This window comes from Dendropsophus ebraccatus, chromosome 4 (genome assembly GCF_027789765.1).
Source record: "Dendropsophus ebraccatus isolate aDenEbr1 chromosome 4, aDenEbr1.pat, whole genome shotgun sequence".
NCBI classification, from domain to species: domain Eukaryota; kingdom Metazoa; phylum Chordata; class Amphibia; order Anura; family Hylidae; genus Dendropsophus; species Dendropsophus ebraccatus.
The window spans coordinates 4057203-4079424 of record NC_091457.1 but is presented as its reverse complement, the minus strand read 5'-3'; the positions used below and the strand labels follow the sequence as shown (position 1 = coordinate 4079424).

The following is a 22222-nucleotide window of genomic DNA, read 5'->3' as shown; positions in this document are numbered from 1 at the left end:
ATGTGTGTGTATATGTGATAGTATGTGTGTATATGTGTTACTATGTGTGTATATGTGATACTATGTGTATGTTATACTGTGTGTGTTATAGTATGTGTGTGTGTATGTGATAGTATGTGTGTGTATATGTGATAGTGTGTGTGTATATGTGATAGTATGTGTGTATATGTGTTACTATGTGTATATGTGTTACTATGTGTGTATATGTGATACTATGTGTGTGTGTGATACTATGTGTGTGTGTATGTGATAGTATGTGTGTGTATATGTGATAGTGTGTGTGTATATGTGATAGTATGTGTGTATATGTGTTACTATGTGTTACTATGTGTATATGTGTTACTATGTGTGTATATGTGATACTATGTGTATGTTATACTGTGTGTGTGTATGTGTGTGTGTGATACTATGTGTGTGTGTATATGTGATACTATGTGTGTGTGTATATGTGATACTATGTATATGTGATAGAGCTCTGTCTGCCCGATTTCCTAGATACAGAGAATCGCTTCCAGCGGCGTTACCCTGAGGAGCTAAAGCAACAAGAAAACAGGTAATGTCACCCCGGGGTAATGCCAGAATGTAATACTGCCCGAACCACAGAGGCTTCATACACATCTGATGCCTGATTCTCCCTACTGACCTGCTGCATTACACTGAGTGCAGCTCTGAAGAATAGTACAGGATACGTAATACAATGTATGTACACAGTGATCCCACCAGCAGAATAGTGAGTGCAGCTCTGGGGTATAATACAGGATGTAATACAGGATTAGTAATGTAATGTATGTACACAGTGACCCCACCAGCAGAATAGTGAGTGCAGCTCTGAAGAATAGTACAGGATACGTAATACAATGTATGTACACAGTGATCCCACCAGCAGAATAGTGAGTGCAGCTCTGGGGTATAATACAGGATGTAGCTCAGGATCAGTAATGTATGTACACAGTGACCCCACCAGCAGAATAGTGAGTGCAGCTCTGGGGTATAATACAGGATGTAGCTCAGGATCAGTAATGTAATGTATGTACACAGTGACCCCACCAGCAGAATAGTGAGTGCAGCTCTGCAGTATAATTTAGGATCAGTAACATACATGTCTAGTATAGTTACACCGGGCAGGAAGCTTCCCCTTTGCCGTGCTCTGTGTATCGGTGACTGCTCCTGGACGATGTTACCAAGGTCAGGCGGTGTCCGATTAGTGGCGGGCGGTGCAGGATCTTGGCTCGTAGTCTGGAGTGAATGGAGCTCATCATACTCTGGATCAGAAGCACAAGCCCATAAGTGTTCCCTAATCTAAGAGTGCGGCATGGAGAGGGCAAGTGGTGGCTTTCCCTCCGATACGTATAGGAGAGTATAAGCCGATGCCGGGGTGGGGGTCTCTTCCATTCATCCACATAGACCCTGGAGGCGGCCATGTCATGCACTATAATAGTATAATATACCGTATAACATCTGTAAGAAGAAAATCATATTGCTTTATTTTAGGGCAGAACAGAAAGAAACCAAAATCCCGTACGTGCGCCTGGAGCGGCTGAAGATCTGCCCTCCCCCGTCCGGAGAGCTGCCCACCTTTAAGGTGCAGCCGCAGAAGAAGGATGAGGACGGCTCTCTGCGCCTGCTTATTAAGTATGGCGCCAGATACAAGAGTATGTCCATAAAGGTAAGTCACAGGCCGGCTGCAGTCACTCCCAGAGCTGCACTCATCATTCTGCTTATTAAGTATGGCGCCAGATACAAGAGTATGTCCATAAAGGTAAGTCACAGGCCGGCTGCAGTCACTCCCAGAGCTGCACTCATCATTCTGCTTATTAAGTATGGCGCCAGATACAAGAGTATGTCCATAAAGGTAAGTCACAGGCCGGCTGCAGTCACTCCCAGAGCTGCACTCATCATTCTGCTTATTAAGTATGGCGCCAGATACAAGAGTATGTCCATAAAGGTAAGTCACAGGCCGGCTGCAGTCACTCCCAGAGCTGCACTCATCATTCTGCTTATTAAGTATGGCGCCAGATACAAGAGTATGTCCATAAAGGTAAGTCACAGGCCGGCTGCAGTCACTCCCAGAGCTGCACTCATCATTCTGCTTATTAAGTATGGCGCCAGATACAAGAGTATGTCCATAAAGGTAAGTCACAGGCCGGCTGCAGTCACTCCCAGAGCTGCACTCATCATTCTGCTTATTAAGTATGGCGCCCTATACCTTTATGGAATTATGAGTGCAGCTCTGTGTGTGACTGGAGTCACTGGCCTGGCCTCTGACTTACCTTTATGGACATACTCTTGTAAGTCAGAGGCCGGGTCAGTGACTACAGTCCCACCCAGAGCTGCACTCATCATTCTGCTTATTAAAGTAATATTGTCCACCCCTTTCCATATCCGGAGTTTTCAGCACCATCCTTTAGCTTATATTCTTCCCTTATGGTGCGTTCACACCTACAGGATCTGCAGCTGATTTTGTGCAGCAGATTTCATTTAAATAACTGAACACAGTATCAAATCTGCTGCAGATCCTGTAGGTGTGAACGCACCCTTATAAAGGATTTCTTGGTGGTCTCGCCCTTCAAAAATGCATGTTATAATTGGTGGACAGTGCCCCTCACAGAGGGGGTGGGGCCCATGCCTTTAGGTCCGCCTATTCTGAAGATGCCACTGAGTGGGTGGGGCCTAAGCACTCATGACATCACAGAGGGGGCAGGGCCATAAGGCGCAGATGTAGGTGGGGATATGGGGCACTACGCCCATACGGCACTGTCCACTAACTATGACATACATGTATGAGGGGAGAGACCACCAAGAAACCCTTTATACGGTAAGATCTGAAATGTCCACAATATAAGAAGGTGCTGAGAACTCTGGATATAGGAATGGGGGACAGTATCACTTTAAGAAGGGGGGGGGAGGGTGTGGAGAGCTAGGGGAGAAGCTGCAGTAACAGCAGAATAGTAAGTGCAGCTCTGGAGGATGAGACATGGGGTAAAAGCAGAATAGTGAGTGCAGCTCTGGAGGATGAGACAGGATGTAACAGCAGAATAGTGAGTGCAGCTCTGGAGGATGAGACCAAATGTAACAGCAGAATAGTGAGTGCAGCTCTGGAGGATGAGACATGATGTAAGAGCAGTATAGTGAGTGCAGCTCTGGAGGATGAGACATGATGTAACAGCAGAATAGTGAGTGCAGCTCTGAAGGATGAGACATGATGTAACAGCAGAATAGTGAGTGCAGCTCTGGAGGATGAGACATGGTGTAACAGCAGAATAGTGAGTGCAGCTCTGGAGGATGAGACAGGATGTAACAGCAGAATAGTGAGTGCAGCTCTGGAGGATGAGACATGATGTAACAGCAGAATAGTGAGTGCAGCTCTGGAGGATGAGACATGATGTAAGAGCAGAATAGTGAGCGGAGCTCTGATGGATGAGACATGATGTAACAGCAGTATAGTGAGTGCAGCTCTGGAGGATGAGACATGATGTAACAGCAGAATAGTGAGTGCAGCTCTGGAGGATGAGACAGGATGTAACAGCAGAATAGTGAGTGCAGCTCTGAAGGATGAGACATGGGGTAAAAGCAGAATAGTGAGTGCAGCTCTGGAGGATGAGACAGGATGTAACAGCAGAATAGTGAGTGCAGCTCTGGAGGATGAGACCAAATGTAACAGCAGAATAGTGAGTGCAGCTCTGGAGGATGAGACATGATGTAACAGCAGAATAGTGAGTGCAGCTCTGGAGGATGAGACATGATGTAAGAGCAGTATAGTGAGTGCAGCTCTGGAGGATGAGACATGATGTAACAGCAGAATAGTGAGTGCAGCTCTGAAGGATGAGACATGATGTAACAGCAGAATAGTGAGTGCAGCTCTGAAGGATGAGACATGGTGTAACAGCAGAATAGTGAGTGCAGCTCTGAAGGATGAGACATGATGTAACAGCAGAATAGTGAGTGCAGCTCTGGAGGATGAGACAGGATGTAACAGCAGAATAGTGAGTGCAGCTCTGGAGGATGAGACATGGTGTAACAGCAGAATAGTGAGTGCAGCTCTGAACGTCTAGGTCAGTAAAGCACAGTATACAGAATATAGGGATGTCTGTAGGTGACTCTATAGGGTTTGATGTCTCTGCTTATTTCCTGCAGGTGAATGCAGACAACTCGTCCTCCTCCGCCTCCTCCTCCTCCACAGAGATCTCACCGCACCCTACAGTCCCGTATGGCACAGACCCCGTAACCCAGGCCGCAACGCATCCCATGCCCCCGCAGCCCCCACAGCCCCCCAGGCCGCATCTTTTTCCTCGGATCCAGTCTTATACGGGGGGATCTCAGGAGATCAGACACATTGTGGAGCCTGAACACCCCCAAGAATGTAAAATCCCCACCGCGCCCCCCAAGAAATCCGACCATATAGAGAACGAGGATTTCTGTGCAGTGTGTCTGAACGGAGGCGAGATGCTCTGCTGCGACAACTGTCCGAAGGTTTACCACCTGTCCTGCCACGTGCCCGCCCTGCTCAGCTTCCCCGGGTATGTCCTCTATAGACTGAGGTGTTTGTAGTGCAGTGCTCGCCTCCGCCACAGGGGGCACTCTGCTGTTTATATCACCTTGCTGCAAGGGGTTATCCCAGATTACAAAAAATAGTGCCACCCCTGTCCTCAGGCCTTGCCCCTCTGCTTACAGGGGACTGCAGATATAGAGGAGCCCTCACCAGGAACAGGACTCTGCTGCCCCCTGCTTATAGGTGCGGAGACTGCAGATATAGAGGAGCCCACACCAGGAACAGGACTCTGCTGCCCCCTGCTTACAGGTGCAGGGACTGCAGATACAGTCATATAGAGGAGCCCTCACCAGGAACAGGTCTCTGCTGCCCCCTGCTTATAGGTGCGGAGACTGCAGATATAGAGGAGCCCACACCAGGAACAGGACTCTGCTGCCCCCTGCTTACAGGTGCAGGGACTGCAGATACAGTCATATAGAGGAGCCCTCACCAAGAACAGGTCTCTGCTGCCCCCTGCTTATAGGTGCGGAGACTGCAGATATAGAGGAGCCCACACCAGGAACAGGACTCTGCTGCCCCCTGCTTACAGGTGCAGGGACTGCAGATACAGTCATATAGAGGAGCCCTCACCAAGAACAGGTCTCTGCTGCCCCCTGCTTACAGGTGCGGGGTCTGCAGATATAGAGGAGCCCTCACCAGGAACAGGACTCTGCTGCCCCCTGCTTATAGGTGCGGGGACTGCAGATACCGCCATATAGAGGAGCCCTCACCAGGAACAGGACTCTGCTGCCCCCTGCTTATAGGTGCGGGGACTGCAGATACCGCCATATAGAGGAGCCCTCGCCAGGAACAGGTCTCTACTGCCCCCTGCTTATAGGTGCGGGGACTGCAGATACAGTCATATAGAGGAGCCCTCGCCAGGAACAGGTCTCTACTGCCCCCTGCTTACATGGCTCTGTATCATGTATCTAACCTTCATACTACAATTCTAACCTAGGGGGCGCCAGTGTCCTGCATGTGGTATTGACCTGCTGTATTTGTTGCAGGGGGGAATGGGTCTGTACACTGTGCCGCAATCTGAACAAGCCAGAAGTGGAGTATGACTGCGATAACACGCGGTACAGCCGGGAGAACAAGATCGAGGAGGGAATGTTACCGCACCTAGACCCGGTGGATGAGAGGGTGAGCAAGAGGGGGTATCACCTGTAATACTGACTGCTGAGCTGTGTATCTAATCCCCCTTGTGTGTTACACTCTGTATGTGGCTGTGTATCTAATCCTCCCGAGTGTGATACATTGTGTGTGGTTGTATACCTAATCCTCCCATGTGTGATACACTCTGTATGTGGTTGTGTATCTAATCCCCCTAGTGTGTTACACTCTGTATGTGGCTGTGTATCTAATCCTCCCATGTGTAATACCTTTGTATGTGACTTTGTATCTAAACCTCCCATGTTGGATACACTCTGTATGTGGTTGCGTATCTAATCATCCTAAGTGTGATACATTCTGTATGTGTATCTAATCTTCCCGTGTGTGATACACTCTGTACATGCATCTAAACCTCCTGAGTGTGATACACTGTATGTGTCTGTGTATCTAATCCTCCCGGGTGTGATACACTCTTTGAGGTTGTGTATCTAATCCTCCCCAGTGTGATACACTCTGTATGAGGTTGTGTATCTCATGCTCCTGGGTGTGATACACTCTGTATGAGGTTGTGTATCTAATCTTCTCGTGTGTGATACACTCTGTATGTGTCTGGCTGTCTAATCCTCCCATGTCTGATACATTCTGTATGAGGTTGTGTATCTCATCCTCCCGGGTGTGATACACTCTGTATGTGTCTGTGTATCTAATCCTCCCATGTGTGATACAATCCGTATGTGTCTGTGTATCTAATCCTCCCATGTGTGATACACTCTGTATGTGTCTGTGTATCTAATCCTCCCATGTGTGATGCACTCTGTATGTGTCTGTGTCTCTAATCCTCCCATGTGTGATACACTCTGTATGTGTCTGTGTCTCTAATCCTCCCATGTGTGATGCACTCTGTATGTGTCTGTGTCTCTAATCCTCCCATGTGTGATACACTCTGTATGTGTCTGTGTATCTAATCCTCCCATGTGTGATGCACTCTGTATGTGTCTGTGTCTCTAATCCTCCCATGTGTGATACACTCTGTATGTGTCTGTGTCTCTAATCCTCCCATGTGTGATACAATCCGTATGTGTCTGTGTATCTCATCCTCTCGTGTGTGATACACTCTGTATGTGTCTGTGTCTCTAATCCTCCCATGTGTGATGCACTCTGTATGTGTCTGTGTCTCTAATCCTCCCATGTGTGATACACTCTGTATGTGTCTGTGTCTCTAATCCTCCCATGTGTGATACACTCTGTATGTGTCTGTGTATCTAATCCTCCCGGGTGTGATACACTCTGTATGTGGCTGTAGATTATAGCGTGTGTGGTGGAGTATTATAAGCTACAGCCGGTTGTTTCCCTCCACAGAAGTGTGAGAAGCTGGTGCTGTCCCTGTACTGTAACAGCCTGAGTGTCCCGTTCCAGGAACCAGTCAGCCCAGTAGTGAGTATCACTCCCAGCCCAGTGGGGGCGCTCTTATAATGTATAATGCTGCTTTGTCATCACAAAGAGCTTTCTCCTGTCCCCACCTGGGACCCCCTCTATGAGATGACTGACATAGACCCCTGGCCGAGCCGGCCCCCTATATGCAGTCCATTCTAGCGGAGCTGCTCCTTACACGCTCCTGATTCCTCTGTGCTGCTGAGAAGGACCATGTTATACCACTCCTGCAGTCAGTTATTTCCTCCCCTCCCCCGATGCTGGATTGTCTGGATTCTTCTATTCTTCTAATTGCTGTGTTTGTTATATGCACGTCTTTTAATGAAGGCACGTCACTATTACCAGATTATAAAGAGGCCAATGGACCTGTCAATCATCCGGAAGAAGCTTCAGAAGCGGCACATCCCTCATTACTCCGTCCCCGAGGAGCTGGTGGCTGACATACGGCTCATGTTCTGGAACTGTGCCAAGTTTAATTACGTAAGTAGAGGTGGGGGGGTGGGATATGCCGTTATGGGGGACAAACTGTACAATTCATGAAGGGCACTCTTTTTAAAGGGATTGTTCACCAAAAATGTTTTCTTTTAAATCACCTGGTGCCAGAGATTTGTAATTTACTTCTATTAAAAAAAAAAATCTCTAGTCTTCCAGTACTTTTAAGCTGCTGTATGTCCTGCAGGAAGTGGTGTATTCTCTCCAGTCTGACACAGTGCTCTCTGCTGCCACCTCTGTCTATTTTAGAAACTATCCAGAGCAGCAGCAAATCCTCATAGAAAACCTCTCCTGCTCTGGACAGTTCCTGACATGGACAGAGGCACTACAGGTAGGTAGGTGTGTGTGTGTGTGTGTAGGTGTGTGTGTGTAGGTGTGTGTGTGTAGGTGTGTCCACCAATCTCAGTGTGTGTGTGTGTGTGTGTGTGTGTGTGTGTGTGTCCACCAATCTCAGTGTGTGTGTGTGTGTGTGTGTGTCCACCAATCTCAGTGTGTGTGTGTGTCCACCAATCTCAGTGTGTGTGTGTGTGTGTGTGTGTGTGTCCACCAATCTCAGTGTGTGTGTGTCCACCAATCTCAGTGTGTGTGTGTGTGTGTGTGTGTGTGTGTCCACCAATCTCAGTGTGTGTGTGTGTCCACCAATCTCAGTGTGTGTGTGTGTGTGTGTGTGTGTGTGTGTGTGTGTGTCCACCAATCTCAGTGTGTGTGTGTGTGTCCACCAATCTCAGTGTATGTGTGTGTGTGTGTGTGTGTGTGTCCACCAATCTCAGTGTGTGTGTAGGTGTGTGTGGGTGTGTGTGTGTGTGTGTGTGTGTGTGTGTCCACCAATCTCAGTGTGTGTGTGTGTGTCCACCAATCTCAGTGTGTGTGTGTGTCCACCAATCTCAGTGTGTGTGTGTGTGTGTCCACCAATCTCAGTGTGTGTGTGTGTGTGTGTGTGTGTGTGTGTGTCCACCAATCTCAGTGTGTGTGTGTGTGTGTGTGTGTGTCCACCAATCTCAGTGTGTGTGTGTGTGTGTGTGTCCACCAATCTCAGTGTGTGTGTGTGTCCACCAATCTCAGTGTGTGTGTGTGTCCACCAATCTCAGTGTGTGTGTGTGTCCACCAATCTCAGTGTGTGTGTGTGTGTGTCCACCAATCTCAGTGTGTGTGTGTGTGTGTGTGTGTGTGTGTGTGTGTCCACCAATCTCAGTGTGTGTGTGTGTGTGTGTCCACCAATCTCTGTGTGTGTGTGTGTGTGTGTGTGTTGGCCAGGTGAGGCACCACAGATCAGTGTGAAGTACTGCAGTTCCCATGAGTCCTCCTTCTCCTCCTCCACTGTATGCCCTTCTGATACAAGGTATAATGTGCTGCTTAACATCATGTAATGTGGAGCTCACCATAGGTGATTGTACATTGTTTGCTGCCCAGCATGTGTAACCCAATCCCTCCACAGACAGGGAGGAAGGCCTGTTTAAAGGGGTAGTTCACAAAAAAAAATATTTTTTAAATCAACTAGTGCCAGAGATTTGTAATTTACCTCTATGAAATAAATCTTGTCTTCCAGTACTTTTCAGCTGCTGGATGTCCTGCAGGAAGTGGTGTATTCTCTGCTGCCACCTCTGTCCATGTCAGGAACTGTCCAGAGCAGCAGCAAATCCCCATAAAAAAACCTCTCCTGCTCTCCATACTGGAAAAAATACCACTTCCTGCAGGACATACAGCAGCTGATAAGTACTGGAAGGCTGTCGATTTTTAATAGAAGTAGATTATAAATCTCTGACACTTTCTGGCACCTGTTGATTTGAAAGGAATTTTTTGTGAACAACCCCTTTAAGAAGCCATTTTCTTGGTAGATCTTGGATCCCTGTTACTGCGGAGCCTTTGGCAGCAGATTACGCAGCGATATGGAGGATTTAACAGCTGATCTGGAGCAGTGACAGTTCTGTGGTGTGTAATATTAGAGTAGTCACCATGACCAGCCTCGCCCGCCCGGGTGGGGGGTGTTTGCTCAGACTATATCAATATTGGTTCAGGCTTCCATCGTTGGGGCCCATAATATGAAGACAATTCATGTAATTTCTGCAGTGACGCGATATCTCCTGAATACCTGAGCCAGCGCCAATTCATCTCATTGTGTAATACAGATCTGGTGTGGCCGGCCGGTGGGGTATATACGATACCAGAGAGTGAAATATAAGAGGAGGACGGGGGGAGGAATAATGGAGCACAGGAGGATAGATCACATCTCAGTGTCCACAGTATACAGCCTCACCCATCAGAACCGTACGGCCGCACCTCATCTATACAGAAAAGTTATATCCATGGAGAGGTGTCACTGAATGAAGGGGCACAGGGATATGTGACAGAAGGCGGCAGTGTATCTAACTGTATGGGCACAGGCATAGGGTGTAAGGAGGCTCAGATATAGGTAGACATACATAAAGGGAGTCACAGGTGTAAGGAGGCTCAGATATAGGTATAGAGAGATAGCTATAGGGGGCACAAGTGTAAAGGGGCACAGGTATAGGGAGGCCTAGATGTAAGGATGCGGAAGCACAGGTTTTAGAAGGGCACAGGTATAATGAGGCCTAGATGTAGGGATGCAGAAGCCCGGGTGTAGAGAGGCACAGGTATACGGAGGCCTAGATGTAAGGATGCAGAAGCACAGGTGTAGAGAGGCACAGGTACAGGGAGGCCTAGATGTAAGGATGCGGAAGCACAGGTGTAGAAGGGCACAGGTTTAGGGAGGCCTAGATGTAAGAAGGCTTGGCTATAGGTAAAGGGAAGCACAGGTATAGAGAGGCTTAGATGTAAGGAGGCTTAGATATAGGTAGACATAGGTATAGTGAGGCCTAGATGTAAGAATGCGGAAGCACAGGTTTTAGAAGGGCACAGGTATAATGAGTCCTAGATGTAAGGATGCAGAAGCACAGGTGTAGAGAGGTACAGGGAGGCTTAGATGTAAGGATACAGAAGCACAGGTGTAGAGAGGCACAGGTATAAGGAGGCCAAGATGTAAGGATGCAGAAGCCCAGGTGTAGAGAGGCACAGGTACAGGGAGTCATAGATATAGGGATGGAGAAGCACAGGTGTAGAGAGGTACAGGGAGGCTTAGATGTAAGGATGCAGAAGCACAGGTGTAGAGAGGCACAGGTATAAGGAGGCCAAGATGTAGGGATGCAGAGGCACAGGGAGGCCTAGATGTAAGGATGCAGAAGCACAGGTGTAGAGAGGCACAGGTATAGTGAGGCCTAGATGTAAGGATGCGGAAGCACAGGTATAGTGAGGCCTAGATGTAAGGATGCAGAAGCACAGGTGTAGAGAGGCACAGGTACAGGGAGGCCTAGATGTAAGGATGCAGAAGCACAGGTGTAGAGAGGCACACGTATAGTGAGGCCTAGATGGTAGGATGCAGAAGCACAGGTGTAGAGAGGCACAGGTATAGTGAGGCCTAGATGTAAGGATGCAGAAGCACAGGTGTAGAGAGGCACAGGTATAGTGAGGCCTAGATGTAAGGATGCAGAAGCACAGGTGTAGAGAGGCACAGGTATAGTGAGGCCTAGATGTTAGGATGCAGAAGCACAGGTGTAGTGAGGCACAGGTACAGGGAGGCCTAGATGTAAGGATGCAGAAGCACAGGTGTAGAGAGGCACAGATATAAGAAGGCCGAGATGTTAGGATGCAGAAGCCCGGGTGTAGAGAGGCACAGGTACAGGGAGGCCTAGATGTAAGGATGCAGAGGCACAGGTATAGTGAGGCCTAGATGTAAGGAGGCAGAAGCCCAGGTGTAGAGAGGTATAGGGAGGCCTAGATGTAAGGATGCAGAAGCACAGGTGTAGAGAGGCACAGGTACAGGGAGTCCTAGATGTAAGGATGCAGAAGAACAGGTGTAGAGAGGCACAGGTACAGTGAGGCCTAGATGTAAGGAGGCAGAAGTATAGGTATAGGAAGGCCAGGTGTGTAGGGAGGGACGGGTATAGGGAAACACAGGTATAATATTTATTTGCATAGCGCCAACAGATTCCGCAGCACTTATATATATATATATATATATATATATATATACAAAATACAGAGGTTACATTTACATACTACGCAATTTAATTAGACTAAATAAAAAAAACAAAGGGGAAGATTTATCCAACTGGTGTAAAGTGACACTGGCGCAGTTGCCCCTAGCAACCAATCAGATTACACCTTTCTTTCCTCACAGGCTCTTGAAAAATGAAAGGTGGAATCTAATTGGTTGCTAGGGGCAACTGCGCCAGTTCTACCATGTTTGATAAATCTCCCCCACTGTGTATACGGTACCAGCTCGCTGTAGCCTACAAACTGGGGTGACAAGGCGCAAATGCTTTATTTGCCCATATTCCAGCCATTGTGCTTAGTCAGAGAGAACAGGGTGAGCCAGTCACACACCATTGTCTGATTACAGGTAAAATGTATAAAGTGCTCGGAACCGTCAGATATAGAGTAAGAAGTGAGGGGACAACAGAAGGGGAACAAGGTTAGGGGATGTTATACGCCTGAAGAGACTGGTCTATAGGGGATGTTATACGCCTGAAGAGACTGGTCTATAGGGGATGTTATACGCCTGAAGAGACTGGTCTATAGGGGATGTTATACGCCTGAAGAGACTGGTCTATAGCGGATGTTATACGCCTGAAGAGACTGGTCTATAGCGGATGTTATACGCCTGAAGAGACTGGTCTATAGGGGATGTTATACGCCTGAAGAGACTGGTCTATAGGGCATGTTATACGCCTGAAGAGACTGGTCTATAGGGGATGTTATACGCCTGAAGAGACTGGTCTATAGGGGATGTTATACGCCTGAAGAGACTGGTCTATAGGGGATGTTATACGCCTGAAGAGACTGGTCTATAGGGGATGTTATACGCCTGAAGAGACTATAGGGGATGTTATACGCCTGAAGAGATGAGACTATAGGGGATGTTATACGCCTGAAGAGACTGGTCTATAGGGGATGTTATACGCCTGAAGAGACTGGTCTATAGGGGATGTTATACGCCTGAAGAGATGAGACTATAGGGGATGTTATATGCCTGAAGAGATGAGACTATAGGGGATGTTATACGCCTGAAGAGACGGGTCTATAGGGGATGTTATACGCCTGAAGAGACTGGTCTATAGGGGATGTTATACGCCTGAAGTGACGGGTCTATAGGGGATGTTATACGCCTGAAGAGACTGGTCTATAGGGGATGTTATACGCCTGAAGAGACTGGTCTATAGGGGATGTTATACGCCTGAAGAGATGAGACTATAGGGGATGTTATACGCCTGAAGAGATGAGACTATAGGGGATGTTATACGCCTGAAGAGACTATAGGGGATGTTATACGCCTGAAGAGACTGGTCTATAGGGGATGTTATATGCCTGAAGAGACTGGTCTATAGGGGATGTTATACGCCTGAAGAGACTGGTCTATAGGGGATGTTATACGCCTGAAGAGATGAGACTATAGGGGATGTTATACGCCTGAAGAGATGAGACTATAGGGGATGTTATACGCCTGAAGAGACGGGTCTATAGGGGATGTTATACGCCTGAAGAGACTGGTCTATAGGGGATGTTATACGCCTGAAGAGATGAGACTATAGGGGATGTTATACGCCTGAAGACACTGGTCTATAGGGGATGTTATACGCCTGAAGAGACTATAGGGGATGTTATACGCCTGAAGAGATGAGACTATAGGGGATGTTATACGCCTGAAGAGACTATAGGGGATGTTATACGCCTGAAGAGATGAGACTATAGGGGATGTTATACGCCTGAAGAGACTGGTCTATAGGGGATGTTATACGCCTGAAGAGACTGGTCTATAGGGGATGTTATACGCCTGAAGAGATGAGACTATAGGGGATGTTATACGTCTGAAGAGATGAGACTATAGGGGATGTTATACGCCTGAAGAGACTGGTCTATAGGGGATGTTATACGCCTGAAGAGACTGGTCTATAGGGGATGTTATACGCCTAAAGAGACGGGTCTATAGGGGATGTTATACGCCTGAAGAGACTGGTCTATAGGGGATGTTATACGCCTGAAGAGACTATAGGGGATGTTATTCGCCTGAAGAGATGAGACTATAGGGGATGTTATACGCCTGAAGAGACTGGTCTATAGGGGATGTTATACGCCTAAAGAGACGGGTCTATAGGGGATGTTATACGCCTGAAGAGACGAGTCTATAGGGGATGTTATACGCCTGAAGAGACTGGTCTATAGGGGATGTTATACGCCTGAAGAGACTATAGGGGATGTTATACGCCTGAAGAGATGAGTCTATAGGGGATGTTATACGCCTAAAGAGACTATAGGGGATGTTATACGCCTGAAGAGATGAGACTATAGGGGATGTTATACGCCTGAAGAGACTATAGGGGATGTTATATGCCTGAAGAGACTGGTCTATAGGGGATGTTATACGCCTGAAGAGACTGGTCTATAGGGGATGTTATACGCCTGAAGAGACTGGTCTATAGGGGATGTTATACGCCTGAAGAGACTATAGGGGATGTTATACGCCTGAAGAGACTGGTCTATAGGGGATGTTATACGCCTGAAGAGACTGGTCTATAGGGGATGTTATACGCCTGAAGAGACTGGTCTATAGGGGATGTTATACGCCTGAAGAGACTATAGGGGATGTTATACGCCTGAAGAGATGAGACTATAGGGGATGTTATACGCCTGAAGAGACTGGTCTATAGGGGATGTTATACGCCTGAAGAGACTATAGGGGATGTTTATACGCCTGAAGAGATGAGACTATAGGGGATGTTTATACGCCTGAAGAGATGAGACTATAGGGGATGTTATACGCCTGAAGAGACTATAGGGGATGTTATACGCCTGAAGAGATGAGACTATAGGGGATGTTATACGCCTGAAGAGACTGGTCTATAGGGGATGTTATACGCCTGAAGAGACGGGTCTATAGGGGATGTTATACGCCTGAAGAGATGAGACTATAGGGGATGTTATACGCCTGAAGAGACTATAGGGGATGTTATTCGCCTGAAGAGATGAGACTATAGGGGATGTTATACGCCTGAAGAGACTGGTCTATAGGGGATGTTATACGCCTAAAGAGACGGGTCTATAGGGGATGTTATACGCCTGAAGAGACGAGTCTATAGGGGATGTTATACGCCTGAAGAGACTGGTCTATAGGGGATGTTATACGCCTGAAGAGACTATAGGGGATGTTATACGCCTGAAGAGATGAGTCTATAGGGGATGTTATACGCCTAAAGAGACTATAGGGGATGTTATACGCCTGAAGAGATGAGACTATAGGGGATGTTATACGCCTGAAGAGACTATAGGGGATGTTATACGCCTGAAGAGACTGGTCTATAGGGGATGTTAAACGCCTGAAGAGACTGGTCTATAGGGGATGTTATACGCCTGAAGAGACTGGTCTATAGGGGATGTTATACGCCTGAAGAGACTGGTCTATAGGGGATGTTATACGCCTGAAGAGACTATAGGGGATGTTATACGCCTGAAGAGATGAGACTATAGGGGATGTTATACGCCTGAAGAGACTGGTCTATAGGGGATGTTATACGCCTGAAGAGACTATAGGGGATGTTTATACGCCTGAAGAGATGAGACTATAGGGGATGTTATACGCCTGAAGAGACTATAGGGGATGTTATACGCCTGAAGAGATGAGACTATAGGGGATGTTATACGCCTGAAGAGACTGGTCTATAGGGGATGTTATACGCCTGAAGAGATGAGACTATAGGGGATGTTATACGCCTGAAGAGACTGGTCTATAGGGGATGTTATACGCCTGAAGAGATGAGACTATAGGGGATGTTATACGCCTGAAGAGACTGGTCTATAGGGGATGTTATACACCTGAAGAGATGAGACTATAGGGGATGTTATACGCCTGAAGAGACGGGTCTATAGGGGATGTTATACGCCTGAAGAGATGAGACTATAGGGGATGTTATACGCCTGAAGAGACTGGTCTATAGGGGATGTTATACGCCTGAAGACACTGGTCTATAGCGGATGTTATACGCTTGAAGAGACTGGTCTATAGCGGATGTTATACGCCTGAAGAGACTGGTCTATAGCGGATGTTATACGCTTGAAGAGACTGGTCTATAGGGGATGTTATATGCCTGAAGAGACTGGTCTATAGGGGATGTTATACGCCTGAAGAGACTGGTCTATAGGGGATGTTATACGCCTGAAGAGATGAGACTATAGGGGATGTTATACGCCTGAAGAGACTGGTCTATAGGGGATGTTATACGCCTGAAGAGACTATAGGGGATGTTATACGCCTGAAGAGATGAGACTATAGGGGATGTTATATGCCTGAAGAGACTGGTCTATAGGGGATGTTATACGCCTGAAGACATGAGTGTATAGGGGATGTTATACGCATGAAGAGATGAGTCTACAGGGCACGCTTGAAGCTATGAGTGTTGGGTATGAGTCTGAAGTCTTTGGGTAGGGCGTTCCAGAGAACTGGTGCAGCATGAGAGAAGTCCTGGAGGCCGGAGGGAGAGGTTCTGATTATGGAAGATGTTAGTGTAAGAACATTAGCAGAGCGTAGAGCGTGGGTAGGATGGTAAGTGGAGATGAGGGAGGAGATGTATGGAGGGGCAGAGTTGTGGAGATGAGGGAAGAGATGTATGGAGGGCAGAGTTGTGGAGATGAGGGAGGAGATGTATGGGGAGGGCAGAGTTGTGGAGATGAGGGAGGAGATGTATGGAGGGCAGAGTTGTGGAGATGAGGGAGGAGATGTATGGAGGGGCAGAGTTGTGGAGATGAGGGAGGAGATGCATGGAGGGCCGAGTTGTGGAGATGAGGGAGGAGATGTATGGGGGGCAGAGTTGTGGAGATGAGGGAGTGTATGTATGGAGGGCAGAGTTGTGGAGATGAGGGAGGAGATGTATGGAGGGCAGAGTTGTGGAGATGAGGGAGGAGATGTATGGAGGGCAGAGTTGTGGAGATGAGGGAGGAGATGTATGGAGGGCAGATTTGTGGAGATGAGGGAGGAGATGTATGGAGGGCAGAGTTGTGGAGATGAGGGAGGAGATGTATGGGGGGCAGAGTTGTGGAGATGAGGGAGGAGATGTATGGGGGGCAGAGTTGTGGAGATGAGGGAGGAGATGTATGGGGGGCAGAGTTGTGGACATGAGGGAGATGTATGGAGGGGCAGAGTTGTGGACATGAGGGAGATGTATGGAGGGCAGAGTTGTGGAGATGAGGGAGGAGATGTATGGAGGGGCAGAGTTGTGGACATGAGGGAGATGTATGGGGGGCAGAGTTGTGGAGATGAGGGAGGAGATGTATGGAGGGCAGAGTTGTGGACATAAGGGAGATGTATGGAGGGCAGAGTTGTGGAGAATTTTATGGGTGAGGGTGAGGAGTTTAAACTGAATTCTGGACTTAATGGGTAACCAGTGCAGTGACCGCCACAGGGGAGAGACGTCAGTGTAACGGCTGGAGAGGAAGAGGAGCCTGGCTGCTGTGTTCAGGATAGACTGGAGAGGGGAGAGCTTAAAGAAAGGAAGACCGATGGGAGTTGGGAGTAGTACAGTAGTCTAGACGAGAATGGATCAGGGCGACAGTCCGAGTCTGAGCGGTGTCAGTGGTGAGAAATAAGCAGATTCTGGAGATATTTTTGAGATGTAGATGACAGAAGCTGCAAGAGCTTGGATATAGGAAGTGAAGGATAGATCTGAGTGTAACATAACCCCCAGACATCAAGCTTGATGCACAGGTGTTATGCTAGTACCACAGACTGAGAGTAAGATATCGGGTTTGGGTCGGTTAGAGGAAGGGAGGGAATACCAGAAGTTCAGTTTTAGAAAGATTGAGTTTGAGAAATAGAGAGCTCAGTGTTAGAGAGCAGATAGACAGTCACTGGTATTTTGTAGGAATTCAGGAGTGATGTCACGGTTAGATGTGTATAGCTGGGTGTCATCAGCATAGAGATGGTATTGAAGACCAAAAATGCTGATGGTTTAGAGAGACACAGCTATAGGGAGGCACAAGTATAGAGAGACACAGCTATAGGGAGGCACAGGTATAGAGAGACACAGCTATAGGGAGGCACAAGTATAGAGAGACACAGCTATAGGGAGGCACAAGTATAGAGAGACACAGCTATAGGGAGGCACAGGTATAGCGAGGCACAGCTATAGAGAGAAACAGCTATAGGGAGGCACAGGTATAGAGAGAAAGAGCTATAGGGAGGCACAAGTATAGAGAGACAGCTATAGGGAGGCACAGCTATAGAGAGAAACAGCTATAGGGAGGCACAGGTATAGAGAGAAACAGCTATAGGGAGACACAGGTATAGAGAGACATAGCTATAGGCAGATACCGCTATAGGGAGGCACAGGTATAGAGAGACACAGCTATAGGGAGGCACAAGTATAGAGAGACACAGCTATAGGGAGGCACAAGTATAGAGAGACACAGCTATAGGGAGGCCCAAGTATAGAGAGATACAGGTATAGGGAGGCCCAAGTATAGAGAGATACAGGTATAGGGAGGCCCAAGTATAGAGAGATACAGGTATAGGGAGGCACAGGTATAAAGAGACACAGCTATAGACAGATACCGCTATAGGGAGGCACAGGTATAGAGAGATCCCGCTTTAGGGAGGCACAGGTATAGAGAGACACAGCTATAGGGAGGCACAGGTATAGAGAGACACAGCTATAGGGAGGCACAAGTATAGAGAGATACAGGTATAGGGAGGCACAGGTATAGAGAGACACAGCTATAGACAGATACCGCTATAGGGAGGCACAGGCATAGAGACACAGCTATAGACAGATACCGCTTCAGGGAGGCACAGGTATAGGAAGGCCAGGTAGGTATAAAGGGACAGGTATACAGAAGCATAAGTATATAGACAGACAGGTAAAGGGGGGACAGTTAGGTAAAAAAGGCACAGGTATATGGAGGCACAGGCATGTAGGAAGGGACTGGTGTAGGGAGGTACGGGTATGTAGGAAGGGACAGGTGTAGGGAGGCACAGGTATGTAGGAAGGGACAGGTGTAGGGAGGCACAGGTATGTAGGAAGGGACAGGTGTAGGGAGGCACTGGTATGTAGGAAGGGACAGGTGTAGGGAGGCACAGGTATGTAGGAAGGGACAGGTGTAGGGAGGCACAGGTATGTAGGAAGGGACAGGTGTAGGGAGGCAGGGTATGTAGGAAGGGACAGGTGTAGGGAGGCAGGGTATGTACGAAGGGACAGGTGTAGGGAGGCACGGGTATGTAGGGAGGCAGGGTATGTAGGAAGGGACATGTGTAGGGAGGCACGGGTATGTACGAAGGGACAGGTGTAGGGAGGCAGGGTATGTAGGAAGGGACAGGTGTAGGGAGGCACAGGTATGTAGGAAGGGACAGGTGTAGGGAGGCACTGGTATGTAGGAAGGGACAGGTGTAGGGAGGCACGGGTATGTAGGAAGGGACAGATGTAGGGAGGCACGGGTATGTAGGAAGGGACAGGTGTAGGGAGGCACGGGTATGTAGGAAGGTACAGGTGTAGGGAGGCAGGGTATGTAGGAAGGGACAGGTGTAGGAAGGCAGGGTATGTAGGGAGGGACAGGTGTAGGGAGGCAGGGTATATAGGAAGGGACAGATGTAGGGAGGCAGGGTATGTAGGAAGGGACAGGTGTAGGGAGGCACGGGTATGTAGGGAGGCAGGGTATGTAGGAAGGTACAGGTGTAGGGAGGCACGGGTATGTAGGAAGAGACAGGTGTAGGGAGGCAGGGTATGTAGGAAGGGACAGGTGTAGGGAGGCACGGGTATGTAGGGAGGCAGGGTATGTAAGAAGGGACAGGTGTAGGGAGGCAGGGTATGTAGGAAGGGACAGGTGTAGGAAGGCAGGGTATGTAGGAAGGGACAGGTGTAGGGAGGCACAGGTATGTAGGAAGGGACAGGTGTAGGGAGGCACGGGTATGTAGGAAGGGACAGATGTAGGGAGGCACAGGTATGTAGGAAGGGACAGGTGTAGGGAGGCAGGGTATGTAGGAAGGGACAGGTGAAGGGAGGCAGGGTATGTAGGAAGGGACAGGTGTAGGGAGGCACGGGTATGTAGGAAGGGACAGGTGTAGGGAGGCACGGTATGTAGGGAGGCAGGGTATGTAGGAAGGGACAGGTGTAGGGAGGCAGGGTATGTAGGAAGGGACAGGTGTAGGGAGGCACGGGTATGTAGGGAGGCAGGGTATGTAGGAAGGGACATGTGTAGGGAGGCACGGGTATGTACGAAGGGACAGGTGTAGGGAGGCACGGGTATGTAGGGAGGCAGGGTATGTAGGAAGGGACAGGTGTAGGGAGGCACGGGTATGTAGGAAGGGACAGGTGTAGGGAGGCACGGGTATGTAGGAAGGGACAGGTGTAGGGAGGCACGGGTATGTAGGAAGGGACAGGTGTAGGGAGGCACAGGTATGTAGGAAGGGACAGGTGTAGGGAGGCAGGGTATGTAGGAAGGGACAGGTGTAGGGAGGCACAGGTATGTAGGAAGGGACAGGTGTAGGGAGGCAGGGTATGTAGGAAGGGACAGGTGTAGGAAGGCAGGGTATGTAGGAAGGGACAGGTGTAGGGAGGCACAGGTATGTAGGAAGGGACAGGTGTAGGGAGGCACGGGTATGTAGGAAGGGACAGATGTAGGGAGGCACAGGTATGTAGGAAGGGACAGGTGTAGGGAGGCAGGGTATGTAGGAAGGGACAGGTGAAGGGAGGCAGGGTATGTAGGAAGGGACAGGTGTAGGGAGGCACGGGTATGTAGGAAGGGACAGGTGTAGGGAGGCACGGTATGTAGGGAGGCAGGGTATGTAGGAAGGGACAGGTGTAGGGAGGCAGGGTATGTAGGAAGGGACAGGTGTAGGGAGGCACGGGTATGTAGGGAGGCAGGGTATGTAGGAAGGGACATGTGTAGGGAGGCACGGGTATGTACGAAGGGACAGGTGTAGGGAGGCAGGGTATGTAGGAAGGGACAGGTGTAGGGAGGCACGGGTATGTAGGAAGGGACAGGTGTAGGGAGGCACGGGTATGTAGGAAGGGACAGGTGTAGGGAGGCACGGGTATGTAGGAAGGGACAGGTGTAGGGAGGCACGGGTATGTAGGAAGGGACAGGTGTAGGGAGGCACGGGTATGTACGAAGGGACAGGTGTAGGGAGGCACGGGTATGTAGGGAGGCAGGGTATGTAGGAAGGGACAGGTGTAGGGAGGCACGGGTATGTAGGAAGGGACAGGTGTAGGGAGGCACGGTATGTAGGGAGGCAGGGTATGTAGGAAGGGACAGGTGTAGGGAGGCACGGGTATGTAGGAAGGGACAGGTGTAGGAAGGGACAGGTGTAGGGAGGCACGGGTATATAGCAAGGGATAGGTGTAGGGAGGCACGGGTATGAAGGAAGGGACAGGTGTAGGGAGGCACGGGTTTAGGTATCCTAGCATAAGTCCATAGAAGCCCATGGATCCCTTTGGTGTATGCAGCAGAACCTTCCTAGAGCCTCTAGTCTCTAATATCTGGGTTATTTCCTCTCATTAATAAATTCCTTTTTTTCCACCTCTCGTTCTTATAGGAGGACTCAGAGGTTGCTGAGGCAGGAAGGAACCTGGAGATGTGTTTTGAGAACATGTTAAAGGAGACGTATCCTGGCCGAACCTTCCCTTTTCCTCAGGATGATGACTCTGAGACGGAGGAGATTGGGGGGGATAACTGCCCCCTAAACCTGAAAAACTTCCACTGGCCAAATTACGGGCAGGACTGTGTGCAACCCAAGAGACGGCGACGTCACCCTATGGGCCCGAAGACCAGAGACTTTAACCTCTGCTAGACCACCTCGGAGCCTGTCAGCAGTCAGGCTGCCACCTGATCTCCACATATGGACTGGATGGATTATTGGCTTATTGGCGGCCATGACAGGCGTCTTCTGGTTGTACGTGTCTATTGTGATGTTATGTATCGTTTTTCTGCACATGATTCAGCGTCCCGTCCACATAGCAGTCACACATGTGTTATATATAATACAGCATGAAGTGCCTTATAGGGGGGAAGAAGCACAAGAACCCCCGGACCTAATTACAGACCCCAGAATAGGATGTAATCTTATCCCAAATTACTATTAAAGGGAACCTAACCCTGTAATCTGCTTGTAATCAATGTGTTACATAGATGAATATGATCTACTGTTCTCTGGTATCAGCCATATCGGACTGGAAAGAGACCGACTGTGATGTACATCAATGTGATGGGTGACTTAGTCCCCTTTATCCCTTCTTTATGTCCCATATCTCCAAATCATATCATATATATGATATATGACCTCCTATTACATCATATGTGACTGATATCAGCCGCTCCTCTTATAACGCTCCAGCACTGATATAATCTCCAGACATTACATCATATGTGACTGATATCAGCCGCTCCTCTTATAACGCTCCAGTACTGATATAACCTCCTATTACATCATATGTGACTGATATCAGCCGCTCCTCTTATAACGCTCCAGCACTGATATAATCTCCAGACATTACATCATATGTGACTGATATCAGTCGCTCCTCTTATAACGCTCCAGGACTGATATAACCTCCTATTACATCATATGTGACTGATATCAGCCGCTCCTCTTATAACGCTCCA

The 22222-nt window shown here is 48.6% G+C and overlaps 1 protein-coding gene across 1 annotated transcript in view; it reads left to right on the top strand.

Moving 5' to 3' along the window:
- Positions 1-21669, top strand: part of TRIM66 (tripartite motif containing 66) — a 40407-nt gene extending 18738 nt beyond the window's left edge. Inside the window, exons 12-18 of the mRNA XM_069968021.1 lie at positions 496-553; positions 1492-1666; positions 4135-4517; positions 5536-5671; positions 7001-7075; positions 7400-7552; positions 21156-21669. Coding sequence (XP_069824122.1) covers positions 496-553; positions 1492-1666; positions 4135-4517; positions 5536-5671; positions 7001-7075; positions 7400-7552; positions 21156-21410 — 1235 coding nt within the window. The 3' untranslated portion in view covers positions 21411-21669. The remainder of the gene's footprint in view (positions 1-495; positions 554-1491; positions 1667-4134; positions 4518-5535; positions 5672-7000; positions 7076-7399; positions 7553-21155) is intronic.
- The last annotated feature ends 553 nt before the right edge of the window (positions 21670-22222 follow it).